This window comes from Brassica napus, chromosome C9 (genome assembly GCF_020379485.1).
Source record: "Brassica napus cultivar Da-Ae chromosome C9, Da-Ae, whole genome shotgun sequence".
NCBI classification, from domain to species: Eukaryota; Viridiplantae; Streptophyta; class Magnoliopsida; order Brassicales; family Brassicaceae; genus Brassica; species Brassica napus.
In genome coordinates, this window is record NC_063452.1 from 20460603 (window position 1) to 20486494 (window position 25892).

The following is a 25892-nucleotide window of genomic DNA, read 5'->3' on the forward strand; positions in this document are numbered from 1 at the left end:
AATGGGTTCGCTACGGTCTTCGGGAGATAGCATCGAAGGGTAGACGAAAATGCATGGACTAATGTCGTATTGATGTTTCGGAAGAGCTCGGTTGCTACGTAGCGACCGAGCGGAACACGCGTTCGGTCGTTGCGTAGCGACCTTTTTGGAACTCTTGTCTGATGTCTCGTGTTTCCTCCGCAAAGCTTTTTGTAAGAAAGAATCTATTTCGAAAAAGTATTTGTCGAAGAAAGTTCTCATTTTCTTCTTCGGACGTTTTGAATGTTAACTTCGTCGTAACCGTTTTTGACCCCAACAGTTAGCCCCCCAGCTCGTTAGAGTCGAGACTCTAGCGCGCGGTTTGACGATTTTGGCAAAGTTAGGCGTATTGGACGAAGTTTACTTTAAACTCCGCGGAAGAAAATTCTTGAGAAAGTATATATTAAAAATATAAAATTCCGAGCCCATACTTCTATAAGTAGTGAGCTCTTGTCATTCATTTGCTTCACACCTTCCCTTCTTCAAACCTCCAAAACCTCTCTAGCTCCAAATCTTTTGCCTTCAACATGTCTTCTTCCCACGGTGACAAGAGAAGTTCCGATGTTGAGATGGGCGAGGCTACCTCTCCGGCTCCGATTCCAACTTCTCCGGTCAAAGCGCCAGCTTGCGTTGCTGACCATCTCTCCTTTCAAGAGAGACTAGTTCGTCGCCAAGCCGAGAAGGAACATGTTCGAGCTGGCGCCGAGTTCCCATCCTATTCTGCACTGGCCATTGCTCCAGGTCACGGGACCGATGTCGTTACTCCGCGAGAAGCGGGAACTCATGCAGGCTCGGGCATTCCGGATGCTTCGGCTCTACCTGCCGGATCGTCCACGACTCCGATTCTCGTCGAGGATAAGGAGAGGGCTGCTGACTCTATGCCTCCTCCTCCGGCAAGGAAAGAGATCGTTCTAGCGCTGCGCGCTCCTAGTGTTGCTCCGGTTGCTCAGCCTAAGGGCTGGAAGAGGAAGTTTACCAAGGGCGGTGACGGGGAATCTTTACAGCAAGGAGGTTCGAGCATAGCGTCGGGCCTTCGCAGAAAGGTTTGTCGCTCACTTAATCTCTTGATTGTTATATATTTTTCTAAGGGACAAAAAATCCCTAACTTTCTTCTCGTTTCGCAGTTCATGTCGTTGATCGATGAGATGATCAGCGAGTACGGTTCTGAGACCAGTCGTCTTGCCGGGGAGTTGTTGGATCTGCAGGGTAGATGGTCTGAATCCGAGGCCATGCAGACGGCTGTCAAGGATTCTCACTCCGTGAAAGTGTCGAAACTCGAGGTCGCAATAGGGGAGCTCGAGAGGGAACTCGGGAAGACGGCGAGTTCACTGCTTAAGGAGAAGAAAGCCAGGAAGGTGAAATCTTTGGAGGTGCGTCGGCTTCAGCGTCAGATCGAGGGCGATGCAGGATTAGCGAGCCGCGGGATCCGAGAGGCCACAGACGCTCTTCGTTCTGAGTTTCAGGCTCGCTTGGCGAAGATCTCTGCCTTTCTGGGCTCCCTCGAGTGCATCCAAAACATGGATTTAGCCTTGGCGACGATTGAGGGCGGGGCGGCCGTGGTTCAGTCGTTGCAGAGTGAGACTCCTCCGTCCTTAGAGGCCGAAGAGGCCCGACTGTCCGGCTGCAAGGGAGATTTGGCAGTCGTGGAAGGAGATTTCGATATCATCCTAGCTGACCTGAAATCCGCATGCTTTCTTCTAACGTGTTCAGAAGGCCCAGAGGGGAAAGATCTGGTGCTCGGAGAAAGCGGAGGTGATGCGGCTCCAGGCTTGGACGATGCGACGGGTGAAGAGGGAGCGTGAGTTCTGAGGATGACTTTGGTTAGATATCTTGCGAGAGATTTTTTTTATGTTTGATGTTTCGGTCTTAAATGGCCTTATTTCATATTTCGGGACTTGCCGTATGTGGCTTTGAATCCCTGCCGCTCTGCGGCTTTCTTTTTATGACAAGTTGACCGAGTTGCATTTTTCATAAGTTTACGTATGGCGTGGAAGGAGGGTGATGAGTTGTCGTCTCATATCCTTCTTCGATGTGAAATATTTTGTTCGAGATCTGTTTCGAGAGTTTTTCTGCGAGATATAGACTTCGCGGGATATCTGAAGATGTCGAATATAAACATAGAGGCATGTTTTTGTGATCTCGTATCTTTTGGATATCATGCCTTGTGATGTTAGCGACTTGTGCGCTGGGTTTAGGGCAAGACCTAGGTTTACTTTCGGTTTTAAGATTTTATGCGGTGACTAGCCGGCTATCGATTTATCTGTCGCGATTTTAACCTGACTCGTACTGATTTAAAGTCCGCGATAGGTTCTCGGCTTACATGACTTGTTAGATATGAATCGAGCATCTCTCCGGAGACAATTTTTAAGCCAACCGGAAGTGCTGGACCAAAATTTCGGGTTTCTTTTATAGCGCTATTATCCTTGTGTCGGATGTACGAGAGTCATCTTCGTGAGATGGCTATGTATGTTTAGGACGTTCGAGAGTTCGATGTGATCAGCACCAGACTTGGCGGCAGATGCCGTCGTTTGGAGTTATTACGCAAAATATGTGTTAAAATGTTCATCATTTTTTTTACGGAGTGTCCGTTTTCGTCATTCGGAAGAAGTAACTCTCGAGGCATCTCTTGCGACGTCTTGTGATGCCAAAGGCTGCTTCTCCCTAACGGCTGATTCATTTCCGAATATCAAAAATGTTTTGCGGATAAAGAATAATTTGCTTGGTTAAGATATGTCGGAAACATCGAAGGCGTGGTCGGATGTTTTCAAATTTGAGAGTATACGAGTATACGTATCCACTCCCCCCCCCCTTTTTAATGAGGGGGGACAGCTGAATTTGCCTTTCGACAAACTGCCTACGTACTCCTTATGGAGATCAAGCCGTCTCGTAGTTCGGTCATTGCGAGTTGTTTTTTTAGTGATAGTATTTTTTGAGATGCATCGTGTTCCAGGTCCTTGGAATTTTTATGCCTTGCATGTTGGCTATTTCGTAGGAGCCCGGTCGGACGACTTTTTTGATTTTATAGGGTCCTTCCCAGTTTGCTCCAAGTTTTCCCGCGTTTCGTTCAGCGGTGTTTTGGAAAACTTTGCGAAGGACCAAATCTCCTTGATTAAATCTGCGATTCCGTACGTTGGAATTATAGTACTTTGCGGCTGCGTGTTGGTAATTTTGGATTCAGATGAGCGCTCTATCTCGGCGCTCGTTATTGAGATCGAGATCATCTAGGAGCATGACGTTATTGAGCTCCTCTAGTTCGGGAAGTAATCTTCTTCGAACACCGGAGAACTCTACTTCTGCGGGAGTCATGCATTCCGTTCCGTACACCAAAGCGAACGGGGTTTCTCCCGTTGCTCGCCTCGGGGTGGTACGGTGGGACCAGAGGACTCCCTCGAGTTCGTCGGCCCTCCTGCGTTTTTTGGCCTCTAAGCGTTTCTTCAGTCCGTCGAGAATGGTTTTCGTTATACTGCGGATACCTGGGCGTCGACTTGTTAAGTCGTATCTTCTATTTTTCGCAGAACGCCTCGAACCGGGTGGAGATAAACTGAGATCCGTTATCAGTTACAATCTCGTAAGGAACTCCATGCCTACAGATGATGTTTATCCATACGAAACTTTCGACTTGGACATCTTTTATACTCGCGTACGAATCTGCCTCTACCCATTTTGAAAAGAAATCGGTGAGGACTAAAAGGAAACGCTTTTGCTTTGAATTATGAAGGGGTCCGACGATATCCATGGTCCAGCGCATAAAGGGATAGGGCGATGTGATGGAGGAGAGAACTTCGGCTGGTTGTCGGATGGTTGGAGCATGCCTCTGGCATTTTTCGCATTTTCGTGCGAACTTCTTGCAATCTCCGATCATCGTCGGCCAGTAGTATCCATGGCGTTTGATTTTCAATGTCAGTGATCTTCCACCGGAATGGTTGCCGCAGGACCCAGAATGTACTTCCTCCATCACTTTTCTTGCTTTTTCCCCTTCTAGGCACATCATGAGTGGTCCGGAGAATCTCCATTTGCAAATTTCGCCGTACACTGTAACGTAGCGTGCGGCCTGTGTTCGGACTTTGCGGGCTGCCCATTTCTCGGTGGGCAGGTGTCCGTTCATAATGTAGTCTTGAATTGTCTGCAGCCATGGGGTATCACATCCGTAATCAGATTGCTCCGATTGACCTTCTATGAGGTTGACGACGATTGGTGGTCCGATGCTCGGAAGTTTGATGAACTTGACCGGAATTATTCTTTTAAGTCCTGGGTCAGAACTTGATGCTAAGGCCGCGAGAGCATCTGCCTGGACGTTTTCAAAACGGGGAATTCGCGTAAGGGCAAAACAGTCAAATTTTTGAGCTAGATTTTGGACCAGTTGAGGTACGCGTCCATCTGTTCATCCCTGGCTTCATACTCTCCGCTGAACTGACATGCCACTAACTGGGAGTCGCAGTAAGCGTGGATGTTTCGTATCTTCAAGCCGTGAGCCAAACGCAGCCCTGCGATGAGTGCTTCGTATTCGGCCTCGTTGTTTGAGGCGTGAAATTCCAGCCTAAATGATTGCTCTAAGATCTCGCTCGTCGGAGATGTGAGGCGAATTACGATGCCTGATCCCTGATTGGATGAGGATCCGTCGACGTGGAGGAGCCAGGTGGAATTTGGTTCCTCGTTGGTTATGGTCCCTGTCGGTAGTTCGACCAAGAAGTCTGCAAGCACTTGTGATTTTGCGCTTGTTCTCGGTCGGTACTCGATATCATACTCGCTCAATTCGACCGCCCATTTGGCCAATCAGCCCGACTGAATCGGGCTATGCAGAATCATCCGTAGGGGAAAAGTCGTGAGGATGACGATCGTGTTGGATTGGAATTATGGTCTTAGTTTTCGGGCCGATGTTACGACCGCGCATACTAATTTTTCCATTAGCAGGTACCTAGATTCGGTATCCAACAAGGTTTTGCTTATATAGAAAATAAGTTTATGTTTACCGCGTTCTTCCCTGATCAGGACGCCGCTCACAGCTGTTGCTGACACAACGATGTACAAGAACAAAGGTTCCCCCTCCACGGGTTTTGTGAGGACTGGAGGGGAAGCTAAATACCGCTTCAGCTGTTGGAAAGCGTTTTCGCATTCTTCCGACCATTCTAATTTTTATTTTCCCGTAAGACATCGTAGAAGTGCTGCGACCCAACCGGCCAGCCTTTGGACTTCCCGCTTATTCTTCGGTGAAGCCATCTCGATTAGTGCGTTGATCTGTTTTGGAATAGCTTCGATGACGCGGAATGTGACTAGGTAGCTGAGAAATTTCCCTGATGCCACGGCAAACCTGCATTTTGTCGGGTTGAGTTTCATGTTATGGGAATTTAACTGCGCGAAACATTCCTTGAGATGTGATACGTGATCCTTTGCTTGGAGGGATTTGACGAGCATGTCGTCGATATAAACCTCCATCGTTTTACCGAGTTGTTTGAAGAACATACGGTTCACGAGTCGTTGGTAAGTTGCGCCAGCGTTTTTGAGGCCGGTGGGCATTACCCTGTAGCAATAGGTTCCGCGATCGGTAATGAACGCAGTCTTCTCGTGATCGTCAGGGTTCATCATAATTTGATTGTAACCTGAGAAGGCTTCCATGAAAGACAGAAGTTCGTTACCCGCCGTTGCTTCTACTAATCGATCGATGTGTGGCAGAGGGAAACTATCTTTTGGACAGGCCTTGTTTTGGTCGGTAAAATCCACGTAAACTCGCCATTTCCCGTTTTTCTTTTTGACTACTACAGGGTTAGCGAGCCAGTCTGGATACCTCACTTCCGTTATTGACTCGAATTTAAGCAATTTTTCGACCTCGTAGTTTACCGCTTCAGCCCGTTTGGGTCCTAGCTTCCTCCTTTTTTGTTTGACGGGTTTGAAGGTCAGATCGATATTTAATTCGTGACACGTTATGTTAATGTCGATCCCTGGCATAACTTCCGTGGCCCATGCGAAAGTATTGAGGTTCTTTTTTAGACAGGTTATGAGCTCTGTCCTCAAAGACTCGCGGAGATTGGCTCCAATCTCGACGCATCGTTCAGGAAATGCTTCGTCGAGACAAACTGTGACCACATGTTTGCAAGTTGGTTCGCATTTTTCCTCTAGGGCCGTGATGTTACGAGACTACCAGAAGAGTTCCGCTGAATCTTGACTTCGCGAATCCTTGTTGGAGATCTTTTTCTCCACTTTTCTAGAAGTGGTCTCGAGGTCTGGAATTTTTGGTTTTTGTTCTGCGGCGTAACACACCTGTGATACTCTTGGGTTTCCCCATATTACCTCGACTCCGTTAGGGGTTGGGAACTTGAGGCAAAGATGGTACGTTGATGGGATGGCACGCATGGTGTTCAACCATGGCGTTCCCATGATAACGTTGTAAGATGCGGGACGGTCAACGACTAGAAACTCTGTGACTCTTGTCATGGTTTCAGCTTTGACTGCGAGATTAATCGACCCGTAGGCCATGGTTGTTTCTCCCGAAAGTCCCAGTAGTGGGCTACGGTATTTTACGATTTTGGATTGATCGTTCCCCATTTTCCCGAGAGTATCCTTGAAGATGATTTCGGCCGAACTTCCGGTGTCGATTAGCACCCTAGCGACGTCGACATCTCGGATCGTCAGCTCGATAACAAGGAAATCGTTTCGAGGTTTGGCTCAATCGACCGTTGCTCCCCCCTTGAACGAGATGATGTTCACGCACGTCGAGTCTTGCATATCGTTCCTGATCGTTGAGTGGTTTTTGCGGGTTAGATTGATCCGTAGAGTCCCCTCCTTCTAGCGCCAAACTGTGGGAACCGAAATTCTCACTGTCGATTTCCGTTTAAATTTGGAAACTAGGAAAAATCTAATTTCCCAGAGGTCCCGGAGATCTGTTAACACCACACGCTAAGCAATCAGAACACGAGATATCAACAACAAAGTACAAAAATCGTAAAAAGAGAGCAAAATAGATCTTATTCCGAATCCGTGTTTGAGCGTTACAACAAGGTATAAGTCTGGGCTCGAGAGCTGTTGGCGAGATTCCTAGTTCTAGCAACCCTAAGATGGCTAAACCTAATTGAGTCGCAGCTCGAAATAACAAAAACGGAAATATGCCTAAATCGCTCTAAGTGCTAAGTTTGCTCCGAAAAAAGTCTCTCTCCCATGCCTCTCGCCTAGGACTCCTTATATACTGGCTCCTAGGTCGGTTTACGCTATTCCTCTTCTGCCCTTAAGCCGTCATAGCATAAAAATGGAGATATTCCATTTTTTTCGATCTTCGTAATTATCTTCAAAATTTCGTATTTATCCGCGGAAACTTGACATTTATCTTTCCTTGCGAACAAAGCGTAAACCGTCATGCGGTGTACGGGCTGCTGGTTAAGAAATCGTAAGTTGGGCCTCGAGTCATGTCTTAGGTCCCTTTGGGCCGTCTTGTGACTCGAAGCGTTTATTACGGCTTCTTTCGATAAAGAACGAACTTTCCGCGGTTTTTACCGTAAAGTTTGATCGATAACTTAGAATGGTGGAAAACATGAAATGGGTTCGCTACGGTCTTCGGGAGATAGCTTCGAAGGGTAGACGAGAATGCATGGACTAATGTCGTATCGACGTTTTGGAAGAGCTCGGTTGCTACGTAGCGACCGAGCGGAACGGACGCTCGGTCACTACGCAGCGACCTGGCTTGGCTCGAGCTCGGTCGCTACATAGCGACCGAGCGGAACGGACGCTCGGTCGCTACGCAGCGACCGAGCTTGGCTCGAACTCGGTCGCTACTTAGCGATCGAGCGGAACGGACGCTCGGTCGCTACGTAGCGACCGAGCTTGGCTCGAGCTCGGACGCTCGGTCGCTACGTAGCGACCAGGCTTGGCTCGATCTCGGTCGCTACGTAGCGACCGGACTTGGCTCGAGCTCGGTCGCTACGTAGCGACCGAGCGGAACACGCGTTCGGTCGTTGCGTAGCGACCTTTTTCGAGCTCTTGTCTGATGTCTCGTGTTTCCTCCGCAAAGCTTTTCGTAAGAAAGAATCTATTTCGAAAAAGTATTTGTCGAAGAAAGTTCTCATTTTCTTCTTCGGACGTTTTGAATGTTAACTTCGTCGTAACCGTTTTTGACCCCAACCTGGCTGTGAGACTAAGAAGTAGGAATATGATTCATTCACCAAAACAATCATGAAGTGTTTATCCAACAGCTTCGTACAATGAACATCCTCCACTCAATTCCATAAGTGTGTTTATCTCTTCCTTTCACCACAATTCAAGTTCTTAAGTTTTTGTTAATTGAACATTTGTACATTTCGTTTATCATGTTTGTCTTTGACTTTTATGTCATACACTGTCAAACATTTGTAGACATGACCGTTTATTACTACGTTCTGTTTCTTGGTTGCAAGTGAGCTTACAGTATCTCGACCGAATCTAATCTGTAAAACAGATTATTGCTTGATGAATCCTTCCTTTGCTGGATAATGTTACACCTAATTTTTATGCTAAATAACACTTAGTAAACGTGTTGCAGAATCTAGAAATCAAGAAAATCAATGAGGAGAAAAAAGCATCAATGGACAATGGTTGCCGAGTATTCTGCGGAAGCCACCAAAAAGCCATCCTGTACAAAACGATGATTTCATGCCTCCAATTGAAGCCATCCTTGCTCCATTAGAAGCTGAGCTTAAGCTTGCACGATCAGAGGTATTTTATGTTCTTTGTAAGTTCAGTTGCTTGCTCTCTAACTTCATATAGTGATATGTAAAATTGATGAAGTCACTGATCAGCTGCTTTGTTTTTGCATAGTTTGGGAAGGTTCAAGAAGATAAGATTGTTTTAAATTGTATAACTTAATCAAAATAAGCTGCCTTACTTAATGCTGAGAGGACTACTGGATGTGCCCTGGCAAAAAGCAGTGATGATTGATGATGTTAAAAATAGATATCAGGAGTTAATGAAACAAAAAGAAACCTGTCAGGTTCTGTAGTTATCTTAATTCTTTGTATGTATTATGAACACGCTAGAGATAGGAAATCTCCCAGTACAACTATGTTATGACGATCAAAGACAAAAGTTTGAAAGCTGTTCTATTGTAATTGCCATTACCAATATTCATTCGTGTACAAATATATGTTTTGTCCTATCAAGAGTTTTGTTTTTAATCAAAAGGCTAAAAATCGTATAAGGAGAAAACCAAAACTCTCAAAAGAGAAAAACATTGCTTACAAAGAAATAAACAATGGCTTTACAACTTAAGAAAGTTGGTAAGAAATGCGTTTTTAGTTGAAATTGTTGGTTGATTAGGCCCTATGGAGCCTTCGATGGAGAATGAACACAAATCTCGAAAAGTAAAGAGGAATTCGCTTGAGTGAGAAACAACAAGAACACCATTGCACGGCGGGATCCACCGGCTGGAGGAGAATGTTTGGGTATACTTTCACCAGCCGCATTTGAACATAGAAGAGAGAGATAGATCAGGAGGGAGACGGTCCAGCCGACGTCAGCTCCAGTTAACCACCAGACGAATTTTAAGGTGTGCCACTACCAGAGGAGAAAATGAGGGCGAGACTAAGAATTGGAATATTTTAGCTCTTACGGATCATATTAATTTTCAAAACTAGAACCATGCAAAAAAGGAGTCGTAAGAGAGCAATACACTCCGAGGAAATGGTATATGGCTAATTTAATTATTCCCATGATGTTTTGATTGATCTTTAGCTTGCTATCTTATTTTCTAATCCGATTCTTTTGTTGTTTGGTTGTAATTAGCAACTTGGGACAAACAAATTAATCACCTTAAACGATCATGGCTCCCTTTAGCTTAACATCGGTCAAACTATATTATCAATTAGATTAAATATAACAAAACACTAGCAAAGATAAAAAAAAATGAAAATTTAAACCAAAATAAACACGAAAAATGAGTATTACATGCGACCAGAACATTAGAAATGATCACATAACAATTAAAACAACATTTTCATTTTAATAAACAGAAAATATTCCGACGTCAAGAAAAAAAAACAGAAAATATCCAGAAGTAGTTACTATACCTTTTTGTTCAAAAAAGAAGAAGTTAATATACCTTTAAAAGAAGAAACAACAATTAATCAAATAATCATTGTTTTTGTCCTAACAAATAGTCAAATTATATGAAAGACGATGATACTGGTATAACAAATTAACAACTCATGAGTTAACATTTCAAAATAATAAATAAAAAACCAAAGAAATGTAAAAAAGATGATTCAAATACTGTGTTAATAAAATTCAGTATTATATTTTATATACTTCTAATTCATATTATGTTAAAATATAAAATTTGATTTACTAAATTTTATATTACACCATAAAATATATTAAAAATGGTTTGAGATCTATTCTGGAATTCAAAAGTCTATTTCACATTAATGACATAATCTATAATAATAATTTAAGTGTACTATTGGAGAAATATTTACTTTCTGTTCATTTATTTATGATATCATTTATACTTTTTCAATTAAGATGATTTAAGCCACATCGAAAAAAAGCAAAAAAAAACATATTAGGTATACTAAAATTTTAAATTAAATATAATATAAAATGCAACTTTCACATATACATAAAATAATAGATTTTGAAAATATATAAACCGCGCGTAGCGCGGTTAGGATCTCTAGTGTACTCTAATGACAGTGCACATGTTGTCTCGTGACATTTTAATTTTAGAATATTGTATCAAGCAAGCTTAAATTAATTATATACTCCCTCCGTTTCGATTTAATTGTTGTTGTAGGGAAAAAATTTCGTTTCAAAATAAATGTCGTTTTAGAGTTTCAATGCAAAATTTATTAAAATGATTCTGCACTTTATTTTTCTATTGGTTGAAATATGGTTAGGTGTATAGTTAATTGTGTTTTTGTTATGGAAATATACAAAATCACATGTTTTCTTAATCCGTGTGCATAAACTTAGAACAACGACTAAAATGATACAAAATATTTTTTTTTTGCTTTACATTAATTATATATGTTGGAAACTGTTTTTCACGTTCTGGGTAATCGTTCATCTATACCCTTTCTCAAAAGTTTGATGGGTCGGCATCCGATGATCGTTGTTCGGATCAATCTGTTCTTGGCGAAACACACTGGTCCGTTACTGAAGCAGTGGTCTTTTGAGCCATATTGCTTTGGCGTTATTTGTTCTATTTTGAGCAAAAAAGTTGTGATAAAAATTAAAGATTTCTAACGAAGATATAACAAAATTCAACTCCAAAGTTTCAATCACATTTGGAAATGATAAAACAAATAAAATGAATATCAAATCAAACAACATACACAAAATAACACCCAATGATTTTTGTTTACTAAGAAAATACAACACACAAGTGAGGAAGATAACTTCACAAAGCTCTTTGTACCTTATATGGTGGCCATTGAATGATTGTTCCAGTAACCATCGAATGTTCCGATTATAGGCGATTCAGGGCTTCTTCTTGGCGAATTCCTTGGAGAACTCGTTGCTGAAAACTGTTTTATCTCCTTTGTAGTTAACACTCCCTATATAGGTCTTTCATCGTAGCTTTAAACCCTTTTTGAGTAGTTTGATGTGTATTTCTACATCTCTGACTGTCTGACATTGCGGTTTCAGCACCCATAGAGATGCTGCTGCATCCACTGGTCGGCGATGTGGTTAACCATGTTGAGAGACTGGCGTCAACAGCTATTTCTTGTGTTCTCTGTCTCTTGGTTTCATCTCTTGAATATTTCTGCTTGGTGCTGAATGATAGTAACTCATCAACCGGAGGGTCCTCTCCTCTATAACATGTTCGTATGTACTTACTTACCTTGGAGTTGGAGTCACTGTTTTTCTCCTCAGCCTTCTTGTCACTGCAATTACAACTAATGAGTAAAATACTTTTTAGCTAAAAACATTACAAGAACAAAATCAACAAGTTTCTAAAAGGACATAACAACACTAAACATATATCAGTGGTCTGAATCACATACACTTTTGGGACTTCCTCAAAAGCAGAATCCTTGAAATTAAGATGATCATCCTTGCAACTTCCTCAACAGTGGGAACACTAAGATTTATCAAGCTTATATCCTGAGACTGTAATATAGCTGATAGAGTGATAGTAAACAATCAGCTGAGACGTTTTCCAACTTTCCTTTGTCTAACATAACAAGACAATGCTAAAAGAGTATTGGATAAGAAGAGAGAGATGATCTGATCATCTGATGATCTGATCATCTTGTTGATATCGAAATTAAAGAACATGTTAAAGAGATTAAATATCATGATGAGGGGGGTTTCATCTACTACAAACCAGTTACTATATTACCAAATCCTAAGTTAAAATGTTAATAGTACACTAGACGCAGCGACGGTTTATTCAAAACTATTACTACAACTATAAGCAATGGTATAGTATAACTATTTCTAGTAAACTTTCATTGCAAGCAATGATTCTTTTTTTTTTTTGCTAAGAATTAACTTGGATCCCATTCTGCTATTGAAGCTTGATGGTTCAAAAGTGTTGCAAAAAAGTTTAAAAAGAAAACACTCAGGCATAGCAAAGTTACAAAAGGTAGGCTTTTTTTTTTTTTTTTTTTAAACTAAAACTTTTTTTATTTCTTTTAAACTGGAGAAGAAATTACAACTTTACACCAAAAGGTGCCCACACTCGGAGAAAAAAAAATCATAAGTTTTAGCTATATACAAAAACTGACGAGTTTACTCCAAAAAAGTTTACCTCTTTCATCTTCTCACACCTTCAACGCTTATTTTCTTCAACTCCCTTCATTCAACCTGCTGCTAGAAAAAACTGAACCAAGTTCTCAGCAAAGTGGTGTCTGTCCTTCTAGACTTGTTGGATCTTGACAGCGGATCAAGTCTCACTTGAATTATCTGCTTCATTTCTAGAATCACAGCCTGAGCTGGGCGAGAAATCTGATTATGGATCCGAGCGTTCCTCTCTTTCCAAATGCTATACAGAGCGGCTTGGTACACGATCTTACACGATCTTTACGATCAACTTCACAAACTCATCAGGGGCAGGATTCCTTAACCATCTTAGCTCATCTTCAAACAGAACAAGGGGGTTAATGTTAAGTCTGGAGCAGGAAAAACGCCCATACCTCTGAGCCATAAACGCAGTCAAAGAAAAGATGCTGTCTCGTCTCATCTGTCGAGTTACATAGAATGCAATTTGATGGCACCTGCAAACCTTAACTCATCATTCTATCTCTTGTCCCCAATCTGTTCCGAGCTATGACCCATGTTATAAAGGCATGTTTCGGAATCCGTCCTTGAAACCAAACCTGTCTATGCCAGAAAACTGGTTTCCCTTGCGGGTGTAGAGCCTCCCAAGTATGCGTAGTAGAGAAGGAGCTTGATGCAGCTCTGTTTCCCGGTTTCCACAAGTAAGCATCGTCCACTTCAGAAGCAAGAATAGGAGTTGCATCTGGAAGACTCTCACGAATCATGGTAATGAGTCTATTCCTGCTTCTGCTCCTGCTCAACCACCAATCACCCTCTCTAAATGCTTCTGCTACCACCGCTTCTACATGGAGACCAGTAACTCCTGGCCCTCTAGGACCCGTTGGAGCAATCAAAGGACCGTGTGAAGTCTAGTTGTCGTGCCAGAATCGAGCTGTGTTACCATTGCCGACTTCGCATATTATCATAGGGTGAGCCATATATCTCAGGTTGCACAAGCTCTTCCAAATCCAACTGTTTGACCTCTGAGGCTGTATCTCCCAAAAATTCTGATCTCCAATTAAATGTCTTCTAACCCATGAAACCCACAACGAACCTCCAGCCGCAAAAATCAGCCATATCAGTTTCAAACCGAGAACTTGGTTCCATTCCTTCAATCTTCTAAGACCCAAGCCTCCCTCTTCCTTCGGGTACAAACTGAAAGCCATGATACCTTAACTCTTCTGGCTGTTGTGGGGGGCTCCTCTCCATAGAAAGGCATTGCACATTTGTTCCAACAACTTTATACATTCTTTTGGGATGATAAAAATTGATGCCCAAAAATAAATGGTTGAGTAAATTACTGCTTGGATGAGTTGGAAACGACCTGCGAAAGATAGGTGTCAAACCGTCCATGAGTTGAATCGCAAGAGTATTTTATCCAGCAGCGGTTGAAAGTCACTTTTCTTCATTTTCTTTGAAGACAGCGGGACTCCCAAGTATCTTATAGGTAGAGACCCTTGCTTAATTCCCATTCTCGCTGCCAGCTCCTGACATCTGACTGTGCATCCTCCATCTAACAGCAGCTCGGTCTTTTCTTTATTAATCTTCAAACCCGACACTGTTTTGAAATCCTAGAGTATACTCATGATGCCAGTAAGAGACTCCTTGGAACCGTCGAAGAAGATCAATACATCATCAGTAAAGCTAAGATGGGTGATGAGAGGGGCTTCACATGATGGATACGGCTTAAACACCTGATTCATCGCTCCTTTATCTAACATCTTTGAGAGCACATCCATTGCCATTACAAACAAGAGTGACGAAATAGGATCTCCTTGCCTCAACTCTTTCCTTCCTTGAAAGTGGCCATTCATCTTGCCATTTACAATCACCGAGTATGTTGGAGTAGTAATACATTCCTTGACCCATCCAATAAACACAAACTCCCAGTGCAAGCCTTCGAGAGGTCAATTTTCAAACACCCTCTCCGAGTTTCTCCCTCTTTATGAAAGTCTGTTACCAACTCAGAGGCTAGTAACACATTTTCACATAGAAGCCTCTTCTGGATAAACCCTACCTGATTCCTCTGCACTATATCTTCCACCACTAGCTGAAGCTTTTTCTTCATTGCCCTGGCTATTACCTTATAGATAGTAGAGCAGAGAGAGATCGGTCTAAACAAGTTTAGCTTATACCCCCCAAACAACCTTCGGGATGAGCGATATGGCTGTCTCATTGAACCCTTTCAACATCCTGCCACTTTGAAAAAACTCCTTCACTGCCTGAACCACATCACTTCCCACTATGCTCCAAGCTTCCCAAAAAAACTCCATAGGAAAACTATCAGGCCCTGGAGCTTTACTCTTCGGCATAAAGAAAAAGATACCTTTTATCTCTTCCTCAGAGGGAATCGCAATCAAAGCCTCCCTAATACCTTCTGAGCAGCGAAAAGTAGTCATCCCTCTTAGCTCTTCCACAGACAACGGAACTACTTCTCCATTAACCGCACCAAGCAAATTCTGAAAAAAAGACATCACCATGTCTTTAATCTGAGCTTTGTTAGTGATTTTCACTCCCTGCGCATCAACCAGATACCTAATCGCGCTTCTCGCTTGATGAGCTATCACCGAGTTATAGTAGAACTTGGTATTAGCATCTCCATCTTTCAGCCATCTGACTCTAGATTTCCTGCTGAAGAAAATATTTTGAGCCGCCTCAAAGAAATTCCATTTCTTTCTTGCCACAAACTCTTCTCGGAATAAAGAATATGTAGGTGCTGTCAGCAAACTCTCCTGGATACTTTTGAGACTCAACATAGCCTCTTTTGCCTTTTGCTGAATATTCGCAAACCCCACTCTGTTTATTTCTCTGCAAGCCTTCTTCGCCGCTTTCAGTCTCTGCTTTAGAGAAAACATCTTAGAACCCGTAAGGATACTCTCACTCCATGCTGCTTGTATATAACCCAAGAACCTTGGATGAGTAGATAGGAATGAAAAATACTTGAAGCTCGTTTCCTAACTTCAGGAACGATGTCAAAATCAACTACACACGAAGCATGATCTGAATCTCCTGGCGCCTCAAACATTGCTACAACCTCTGGGAACCTTTTCCACTCGTCATTGCCGAAAGCTTTATCTAATTTCCTTAGTATTGGATCTTCTGGCCTTCCATTACACCAAAAGAAAAATACTCCTCGTGTTTCTAAATCATCCAAACCACTGTCTAATAAGCACTCCTGAAATTCCCCCATCGCACTCACCGGAAGCGGATAAGACACATTAGAAAAATGTTCTGAGGCTGATCTGATCTGATTAAAATCTCCCAAAACTAGTAGAGGCACCTCCTGCGCCACACGCATTCCTGCAACCATGACCAACTCCTCCCATAAACGTCTTCTTTGGATCTATGTATTGTATCCATAGACAAATATTGCCGTATACGACACATTTGTCTCTGGTTCAAAGACTCCACACACCACCATCTGATCTGATTTACTATAAACCACCACTGAAACCACTGGATCCCACACCACCCAAATACGACCACCTTCTGTATCCGAATAATTTGTTTCAACCCCAGGAGCCACTGCCTCAAATACCACTGCAGCATTTTCCTGTCTGACACGAGTCTCAAGAAAAGCTCCAATTGAAAAACGACCATTTCTTACCTAATCTTTCACAACTCTCTGCCGATCCGTACTATTTAGTCCCCTTACATTCCAACCGAATATCTTCATAATTATATTCTTTAGGGGCGGTAACTCGAACCAAACAGATCAAAGATTTTGTTTCCTCCCTGAGGTTCCTCCTTGGTTTAGAAACGAAAGAATCTTGCTCTTTATCAACTGACTCCCTGAGGCGTTTCACGCTGCTCTCTGCTCCTTTTGCTTTTGAGCTCGTCTCACCACCTTTGACAATAACCAAATATGCTCCTCAACCTTAGTATCCAAGAAGGTGGGATTCCTTCTTTCACCACTCAAATCACTTTCAACTTCTACCTTCTTACCCGAGTTTTCCATTTTCTTATCTCCCAAAATTTTTTTGTTTGAACCTTCCAAGACCTCCGACTCCACTAGCTCCTTTCCTTCACAACCAACCGAATGAAAACGATGTGAAGGAAGCTGCGATAGGCTTCTCCGTCTTGCCCTGGCTCTGGATCTTGACCGCGAGCGTGCTCTCCGTAGAGTGTTTTGGGAAGCACTAGGTGATTGAGTTATGCCTAACTCACTCCTTACTTCTACTTCCTTGCTTTGAGGTTTCACCGACGCGCTTGAACCCAAAATAGAGACTGAAGACGGAGCCACTGTCACTGCAACTTTAACCTTGTTGGGCTTGTGTCTGCGGCTTTCTCTTCATCGGAGGTTTTGGACAACGATTCATCAGATGCCCAAACTTTCCACAATTACAGCACTTGGGGGGGTAGTTTCGGATACTCAATCCTGATTCTTACAGAGTTATTTTCTGAGTCTCTCACCTCTACAACATCCGGAGGAGGAACTGATAGATCAATCTCAATTTTTACTTTTGTGTCCCCAAAAAGATACAGGTCCAATCTTGACATTTCAGTATGCAGGGGTTCTCCAACCGCACTAGCGACAACACTGATACTTTCCAGAGAATATAACTGTGGCGTCACGTTCTTGAGAATTGCCCACGTTGGTGCGAACCTCAGCTCAAGATCCTGCAGCGACCCTTCAGCAGACCAAGGGAAAATAGAAACTGCACAGTGGTCGACTTGCCAGTAACCTACTTGCAGAACCCACTCTCTTGATTGAACAGTTGCCACATAGATCAAGCACGACGTCTCCGACACCATTCTCACGGTGATGTCACCAAATTTTCCCCAAACCGGATTCAAATCTGCAAAAATCTTTCCCGGTGGAGGACAAGTTCCATGGAAATGAGCCACAATATGGTCCTTCCAAAACTCTGCAGTCTTTAGCAGGACCGAGTCAGGTGCTTGAACCACCGGTGTTCCGTCTTCGAGAAAAGTAGGGTTCGAGATCTTTCTGAGGTTTTTGAGTGAGGATTTGAATCTATGTGCATACGAGGGGACCGACGCTTCCGAAGACGCGCCCTGAGCTGAAAAAGGGTGTTGCTTTGGATCTGAAACAGGGTTTGACAAACTGGTTTTCTTCGGAGAGAGGGGAACTACTTCGAGTGCTTTCGTAGGCGGCGCACCCGAAGAAGGGGTCGATTTTGGATTCATGGGAACAGCGGGGAATTTTCTTGACCACCGACGTGAGATCAGTGAGCGGCGCGACTCGAAAGAATCCCTAATCACTCTTTTCGTCGCAGGAGAGAGAAAAGAGGTATGGTCCCTTTTACTATAATCTTTCGGTGCCCTCAAATAAAAAAAGGTAGTTTTTTATGTATGCTCTGACTGATGCATGCTCTAATAAATCTGTTTTGTTCTCTAGTCGAAATAGATTAAGGGTTTTGATCCCAAACTTGGTGGTTGATAAAAAAGGTAGTTAGTTGTAAGATAGTACTCAGTATCGGTAGCTCTATCAAGTTTGAGAGTTTAAAGTTTCATATTCAAACTTTGGAGAAGGAACTTATAAATCTGTTCTTTGTAGACAGCATCGGTCTGTGGTTCGCTCTTCCAATGTGAAAAGTTCATCCTAATCACTTTTTTGAGAGGACACAGCATGTTAGGTGTAAGAAAGAGCACAGTGCGAAGCGTTTTATTGGTTTGGTTGAACATGTGTTCGATATGAGGGATTTGCGATACGAAATTGTTATGGTCCCTCAAAGTGGTCCCTTGTGTATACTTAGGAGTAAATTAAAGGCATGCGTTTTTCGTGTTTATTCTTTCTTTTATTAATTTTTTAATCCATTGACATTATGATCATATCATTCTCATCCTAACCACCGGAAATCAATTAATTTCTTAGATTTGCTATCATAATTTTGCAATATTATTTGTTATACAAATCCGTTAGTTACTCTGTGATTAAAGCGAGCCATACAAGTACTCTACATTAGTCTATCCAGAGGTTGGGTCCCCGATATTAATTCTCTTAATTAGGTGTCATGTATATATATATATAATTTACTACACAGTTTTTATTGGGGGTTAATACTTATCCAGTGATTTTGGCTGAAGAACACTGATTTCATCATCCTAGCTGAGTGTTTTTTTTTACTATCATCCTAGCTGAGTTTAACAAAAGTTATCTATTATTCTGTGATAACATCATAAAAGCTTTATATTAGTGCGTTTAGTTTTGATTTCGATTTGGTTTGAACTTTTTAGTTTTGGTTTAAAAATAGGAAGAAAAAAATAACTCGTATGAAAGTTCTTCTAGCCTTAATAAATTTACCCTTTACCAATTCTTAGCGTGTACGTGTGTGAAAATGTGTACATGTGTCCATAGATAAAAAGGAACAAATTAGTTGCATGTACACGCAGCAAACTTGCAAGAATCATGAAAATGTTAAAAGAAATGAGATGCGCCTGCCCTTGCCTTTGTAGAATTTTGTGGATAGTTAATGGTTTTAAGTTTCATAGTCTTAATAAGAATAAACTTTTGATAAGAATAAAATTTTATGTTCGAGTGGTTGTATTTACAAAATCTTGAAAAGCAGGGTTTCAGCACTTCTGCCGAAACTGAAAAAGATAGTGTCATTTTTACTAAAAAGGAATAATATATATTTTTCAATATATGTGTAATATTATCTGAGAAGTTATTCTTACACGTGTTGCTCACAATTATCAATTACATATGTATCCTTAATTAACTAAAAATATTATGTAATTACTATTATTTTATATATTTTTCAAATAAGATATATTATAAAAAAAGAAATATTTATAAAATTTAAGAACGAATTTATCAAAAAGGAAAATCTATTTATATATTTTATATATTATATGGTTTGACAAAAACGAAAGTTAATATGACCGCCACGAAACCTAGAAAAAATATTACAAAAAATATTATATGTATTAATATGAAAATTGAACTAATATGATAAATAAGACCACTCTGATTTGGCTTAATAAGATCAAATATGTCTATACTTCAATTTGATAGAATATATGCAACTTTAATCTACCCATGAAATGAGTAAATAGACTAATATAATTTGTTATATCCAAAATTAAAGGTTTAATTAAATAAAACTATATTATTCTTATAGTAATAGTTTATTTTTCATATATATATTCACGGGATGACTCAAAACATATAAATAAACAAAAAAATAAAATATTAACTAATTGTTACAGTTTAGTTATTTTTTTAAAAAGAATATATATGCATAAGATTTCAAAATATTTTATTTATTTATATAATTTTGAATCGATTAACACTTTAGTTTATTTTTCTATATGATTCTCAAAAATATATACATCATGTTATACATAATCTTACTAAAACATATTTACATATCTAAGATAATAAACAACTTAAATGCAAATAACAAAATTAATCAACATTTAAATATATTTAGAACAAAAACAATATTAAAGTAGATTAGGAGAAATAGATGCAATCTAATATATCCAAGTCATAACTAAACTAAATAGATATTATATATTCAAATTCATATGTCTAGTTAAAGCAACATAATATTATAAATTGTATAATGGTTTAAAATTGAAAGTAAGATATTAATCAATTATTATAATATATTTATTTTATAAATATTTATATCCGTGTATCAGCACGGAGAATCACCTAGTTTGATTTGATTTCAGACAACTAATTTATAATTGTTAGAACAAAATTTACATAAGCATACTAAATGAAGATATGTGGTTGGTGATGGTTTTATTCGAAAGCTATCTAATACGTTGTAAACCGTAAACCTGCCTCCCGATATTATACATGAAAGCCTCAAAGGTCTGGGAAATCATGATGAAAGTTAATGTTCAAAAAAAGAAGAAAATCATGATGAAAATATCTACAGACCCCTCGAATATGACCGGCACGAAACCTAGAAAAAAAAAATGTTAAAATCAATATTAAAGACACTTCACAAAGAATCATATTTACTTATAAACAAAGGATTAAGAGCTCTGAGGAAGGTAAATAGAATCAATCCGTAAAATATACTTACAACAAGCGGGATGAGAGTTCTTCATTCTTGTCACCTGCGCAATCACCGACCCTAATACTTCTTACCAGATAAGAGCTTCAATGTGCTGACTAAACTCCTCACCTGAAATCTTAAATACTTGTACTCCCACTTATGCATCAAGAAAAATTAGGGCAGATCGCTTCTCTCCCGCTAGCAACGAAACCTATTAATATATCACATGTATGGTGATTCTAACGACCACTCTGACTAGGGCCGACCCTGAGATTTTGGGGACCGGTGATAATGTATTACGTAAAAAATTCTTTTTACCAGTCTATGAGCTTAAAAATTATTTTTGCGAGGCTTATGTCTATGTAATTTTTTCAAAAATTTCGGGAGCCTGTTGCAAATGTTACACATAGCATCGTTTAAGGCCGGCCCTAATTCTGAGTATCCTAAAAGAGGCCGCTTCTCCTCTCTAGACAATGAACGCTAATTACTATGTATTCTACCACTATTCCCCATCATGGCTACCTCTTAACTGATGTGTTAATCCCTTAAAATGGATACACATGATTTCATTTCAAATAATAATAATAGTAACACAAATATATATGAGTTTCGACTAAAAAATAATAACATATAAATTATTATTTTTATGTCAATGGATTTTTTTTTTCCTATTTAAAATATAAAATAAAATTTTCATCACCTATTATTTTCTTTCAGACACTTTAACCAATTGCTTATTCTGTTTTTGTTTGAATTATATTTAATTTTACCATATTTAATATTTTACTAAATGTAATATTGTACATGTTGAAGTAAATTTTAAATAAGAATATGCTAATCGATTAATTGTTATAAGAAGAATATTATTATAATATATATTTCCCAGCCGATTAAATTTAGCATGTATAAAATATTTTTTTATAACTAGAAAAAATAAATATGATAAGCAACTAAAATCTAATTTACAATAATGTTTAATATAAAATACATAAGTAACTAAGTTATACAAAGCAAAGAATCTTTGAGAAATATTGTGACTAAAAAAAACTAAAGTCTTGATTGTTAAGGACATTTGCTTTACTCTGTTGTTTTAAATTGTTGGCTGCAGAAATTTTTGTTGTTAAAACTATAAATTCTATTTTAAATATTTATTAAAAAATATAATTTATGATAAAAAATATTTAAACTATAAGTATTAATATTAGTATAACACAATAAATATAAAATTATACAAATAATAAAGAGAAACATATCAAACAAAAGTAAATCAATATGAGTCTCAAGATAACAAGGAAAAAAAATGGTTAATTTATCACACAATATTTATGATAAAATGTATATAGACTAAAATAAGTGTTTTAGTTATTATTGAAAAAAATGAAAAGATATTTTGTAAAAATAAATAAAATGAACCTTTTGTTTTTAAAATCACGTAAATAAAGCGGTAGAAAATTCAATGAAAAGGAAAAAGAGAAATGAAAATTTGTGAAAACCTTAGAACTTAAAAAACCGATTAGCAGATTTTTTTTATAGAAATTGTTTTATTCTGCAAAGCTTTGATAGTATCAGCTCCAATGGAACCCTAAATCTTACATAATTCAAATCGATGTTGACAGAAAATCAATTTAGCTAACTAAAAAAACAATAAGCCAAGCAAAAATGAACAAAACATAAAACTTAAAAGTTAGAACAAATAAAATATTAAGTTCCCAACGAAGAATCGATGTTGACAGAAAATCGATGTTGACAGAAAATCAATTTAGCTAACTAAAAAAACAATAAGCCAAGCAAAAATGAACAAAACATAAAACTTAAAAGTTAGAACAAATAAAATATTAAGTTCCCAACGAAGAAAATATAAAATTATATTTATGATTTCATTTTCAAATATTTCATTTTAAAAAAGACAATTGTATTTTAGTTTAAAAGAATCATATGTAATAGATTAAGGAGATCTTTAAAATATAAACAAATTAAAAATAGAACTATTGGGGTGGGGGGGGAAGAGATCTAATTAGTTCGGACCAATACTAGTTTGAAAATATTTTATATATAGTAGACTATCTTTAAAATGCTAAACATATATATATTTTGTTGATACTGTTTAGACGTATGACTTACCGCTAGACTTTTGATAATTTTCACATCCTCCAAATATACATATTTATATATATATATATGCATTTAACAAATCCAATTCTAATAGTGGTTCACAAGATTAATTAGATTTTCCGCCCTTAATAATATATATTTATTTTTAAAAAACTATTATTAATAAATAGTTACTGTTAGATATAAATTATTTATTGGACATAATATCAAATAAACCGTAATTTTATTTATAATTTTATTATACTAATTTAGTCTAACTCTTTTAGTTGTCATTGTGATATAATTATGTTCTATGTAATATTTTAATAAATCTTATAAACCATATTATCATATTATGAATATGATTTCTATACATATTTATAGATAGTTTTAATATACATTTTACTGTGCAGTTTAAATATAAAAAAAACTATAATATTCTAAGAGCAAAAAATTGATGTTTTAGAAAATTGTTTATCAGCAAATTAAAATAATTTCAAAATTGTTTAATTGTGAAAGAAAAAATACTAAAGTTTGATTAGTTTAGTTTATGTGATATAAAATAATTCTTTTTTATTTGCTACAACTGTTACCAATCATATGCACATAGTTTCAATACAAAATCACGGGCTTGTTTCCTTCTTTTGGATATTGTAAGTGTCTATACAAAACTATATGAGACTTAACAATTTCATATTGTATAGAAAATTTGTGATACAATCTCAATTTTTATCTAACGCCATTGAATTGAAGATTTATCTATTAATCTTCTCTATCAAAAAATACACTTTAAATTTAATCTTATTATCATGTGGAATATTTTACAGCTTATGCCACTGTTTTTAAAAAACAAGTTTTTCCACTATATACGATTTAATAATATAAATATATAATCATGTTAAATGTTTATAAAAATATTAAAGTTAATTTTTCATATATATATATATCATCTATACAACTATATTTGAACTATAAGAATACCAAAAAAATTAAAGTTAATAATTTTGCATAAAAGTGTGAAACATATTCGTTTGCATAAATATAAATTATTTATGCCAAAAAATTGGTTTTAGTAAAATAAATATATTAATATACATAGTAATTGATTAGAACAACTCATACAAAGTATAATATATGTAAATGATCCGTGTGAAGATAAGTGTTGAATAAAATAACTTATTTACCATATAGAATTGATTTGTTTATCAAGATGCAACACATATTATTGAAAAAATATCCATAATTATTTTAAAATATGTAGGTCAAAGTCTAGTTTGTATTTATAAGTTCCGACTGAATAGCACTAATAGAGTAAAACATTTGGCGAAAAAACATTTACTCCATATTCAACTAACATTTTCACCAATCAAGCAAAATAAAAACTTGTCAACCTGCGCTGAAAAGAAGCAAAAAATTTTACTTTTACCCTCACTGTTACTTTTATCATGCCATTTTTTTTGTTCTATATTTTTCCATCTATTTAATTTTATTTACTCTCAATACTTTTACTAGTTACCAATCACACTCGTAATATATTAAGAAGCCTATATACTTTAGAAGCACTATTCTCGGATTACTCGATTTTCCGTACAGTCAAACTTGAAATTTTGACAACTTAGCAATATAATAAAATATAAAGACAAATGAAGCCAGTTTAATTAATTAGAAAAGCCTTTTTGATTAAATTAGACTAAGGTTCTGCATATTGGTTAACTTTTGAGCTTTTTTTTTTTTTTTGCCATCTGAATATATTCATTCATCATAAGTTCTTTTACATCCCAAGAAATCATATCAGTGTAACAGTCCTTACTACTAAAGCATCGACAAGGCTTTAGACATTCCCAAAAATTACTTTACAGCCAACTAGGGTTGCCTCTAGCTACATAAGACTGAAACCTATCACCATTAACAACGCTGCTGGCGATCAAACGGACATCTCTATTCACTTCCCCTATTTCTTTCATGACGCTCCACTCCTGCAGCTCCCCAAGAAGATGTCTAAGCTCGCTCACTTTATTCTTGAAAGAAGGCCAAGCTTTTAGTCTATTAATTGCATTAACCAACATGCCCCCTTCAATAGCAAAGTAAACTCTTTGACATCTAAGGGATATCATACTTTCAATTGCCCATGCCAAACTAAGGTAGAATGCCTCATCTTTTGTCCAAACACCAAAAAATGAGCGTCGACTATGAAGCAGTACTGTGCCCTCAGAATTTCTCAAAATCCAGACCGCGCCAAGTTCCTTCTTCACGTTAGACCATTTCATCCCAATATTACATTTGACGAACTGTCTCGATGGAACAACTCATCCGATGTTACGCCTGCACTATGGTGAGCTTAATATATGTCTTATAATTTTGTTATATATACTGAAGTGAAAATAATAATTAAACAAAAAAACTAAAAGATGTGGTAAGCAAGAAAATATATTCTTATGAAATACAGTTAAAACATGCTAATTTTTATAAAAATATATATGAAATCAGTCAAACATATTTTCAGTGTTTTACCATATTTATTTTAATAAAATAGATATACCTAATATGTCATTTAATATAATTAATTATCTTAAATCAATGCATGAGTTTTTTTTTTTTTGTTCACTAATCAATGCATGAGTTTTTTTTTTTTTTTACGCTGGTTGTATTCAAATTATAAAGAGAAACCTCAAAAAATGTAACACACACCTCACATAAGAGGATTGAGAGGAAGAACAAAGAAACAATAGAGAGTAGAGACATAAGGTTAAAAAAAAAAAACAGCAAAGGGAAAAGACACCAGTAGGTGCTTAAAAGGCGATTGTTCGCACATCCGTAGAGATCACAGAGCCACCTGTTAGGGGCTATAGATCATGAGGCAGGGCCTCTCTTTGAATGGTGTGAGCCAACCAAGCAGGGCCTCCTTGAGCCACATACGATTGATAACGTTGATCCTTGGTGACACTCACTGCAATGAGTTTAGCCACTCTGTTCTTCTCCGGTTCAACATGATTCAAGGTATAGGTTGAGAAACGATGGAGAGATTGCAAAGTTTCTTGAATTAAGTACTGGACCTCAGGAAACTTAGTAGGGTTTAGCAGGGCT

At 38.2% G+C, this 25892-nt stretch overlaps 1 protein-coding gene across 1 annotated transcript; it reads right to left on the minus strand.

Annotated features, from left to right (window-relative positions):
* Positions 1-14309: 14309 nt before the first annotated feature.
* On the minus strand, positions 14310-15928 carry LOC106416880. The gene is made up of 4 exons (XM_013857764.2): positions 15679-15928; positions 14886-15625; positions 14699-14821; positions 14310-14597 (listed from the first exon to the last, which is right to left on the minus strand). Exons 1-4 carry the CDS (start codon positions 15926-15928, stop codon positions 14310-14312), a joined length of 1401 nt encoding a protein of 466 aa, XP_013713218.2.
* Positions 15929-25892: the final 9964 nt, after the last annotated feature.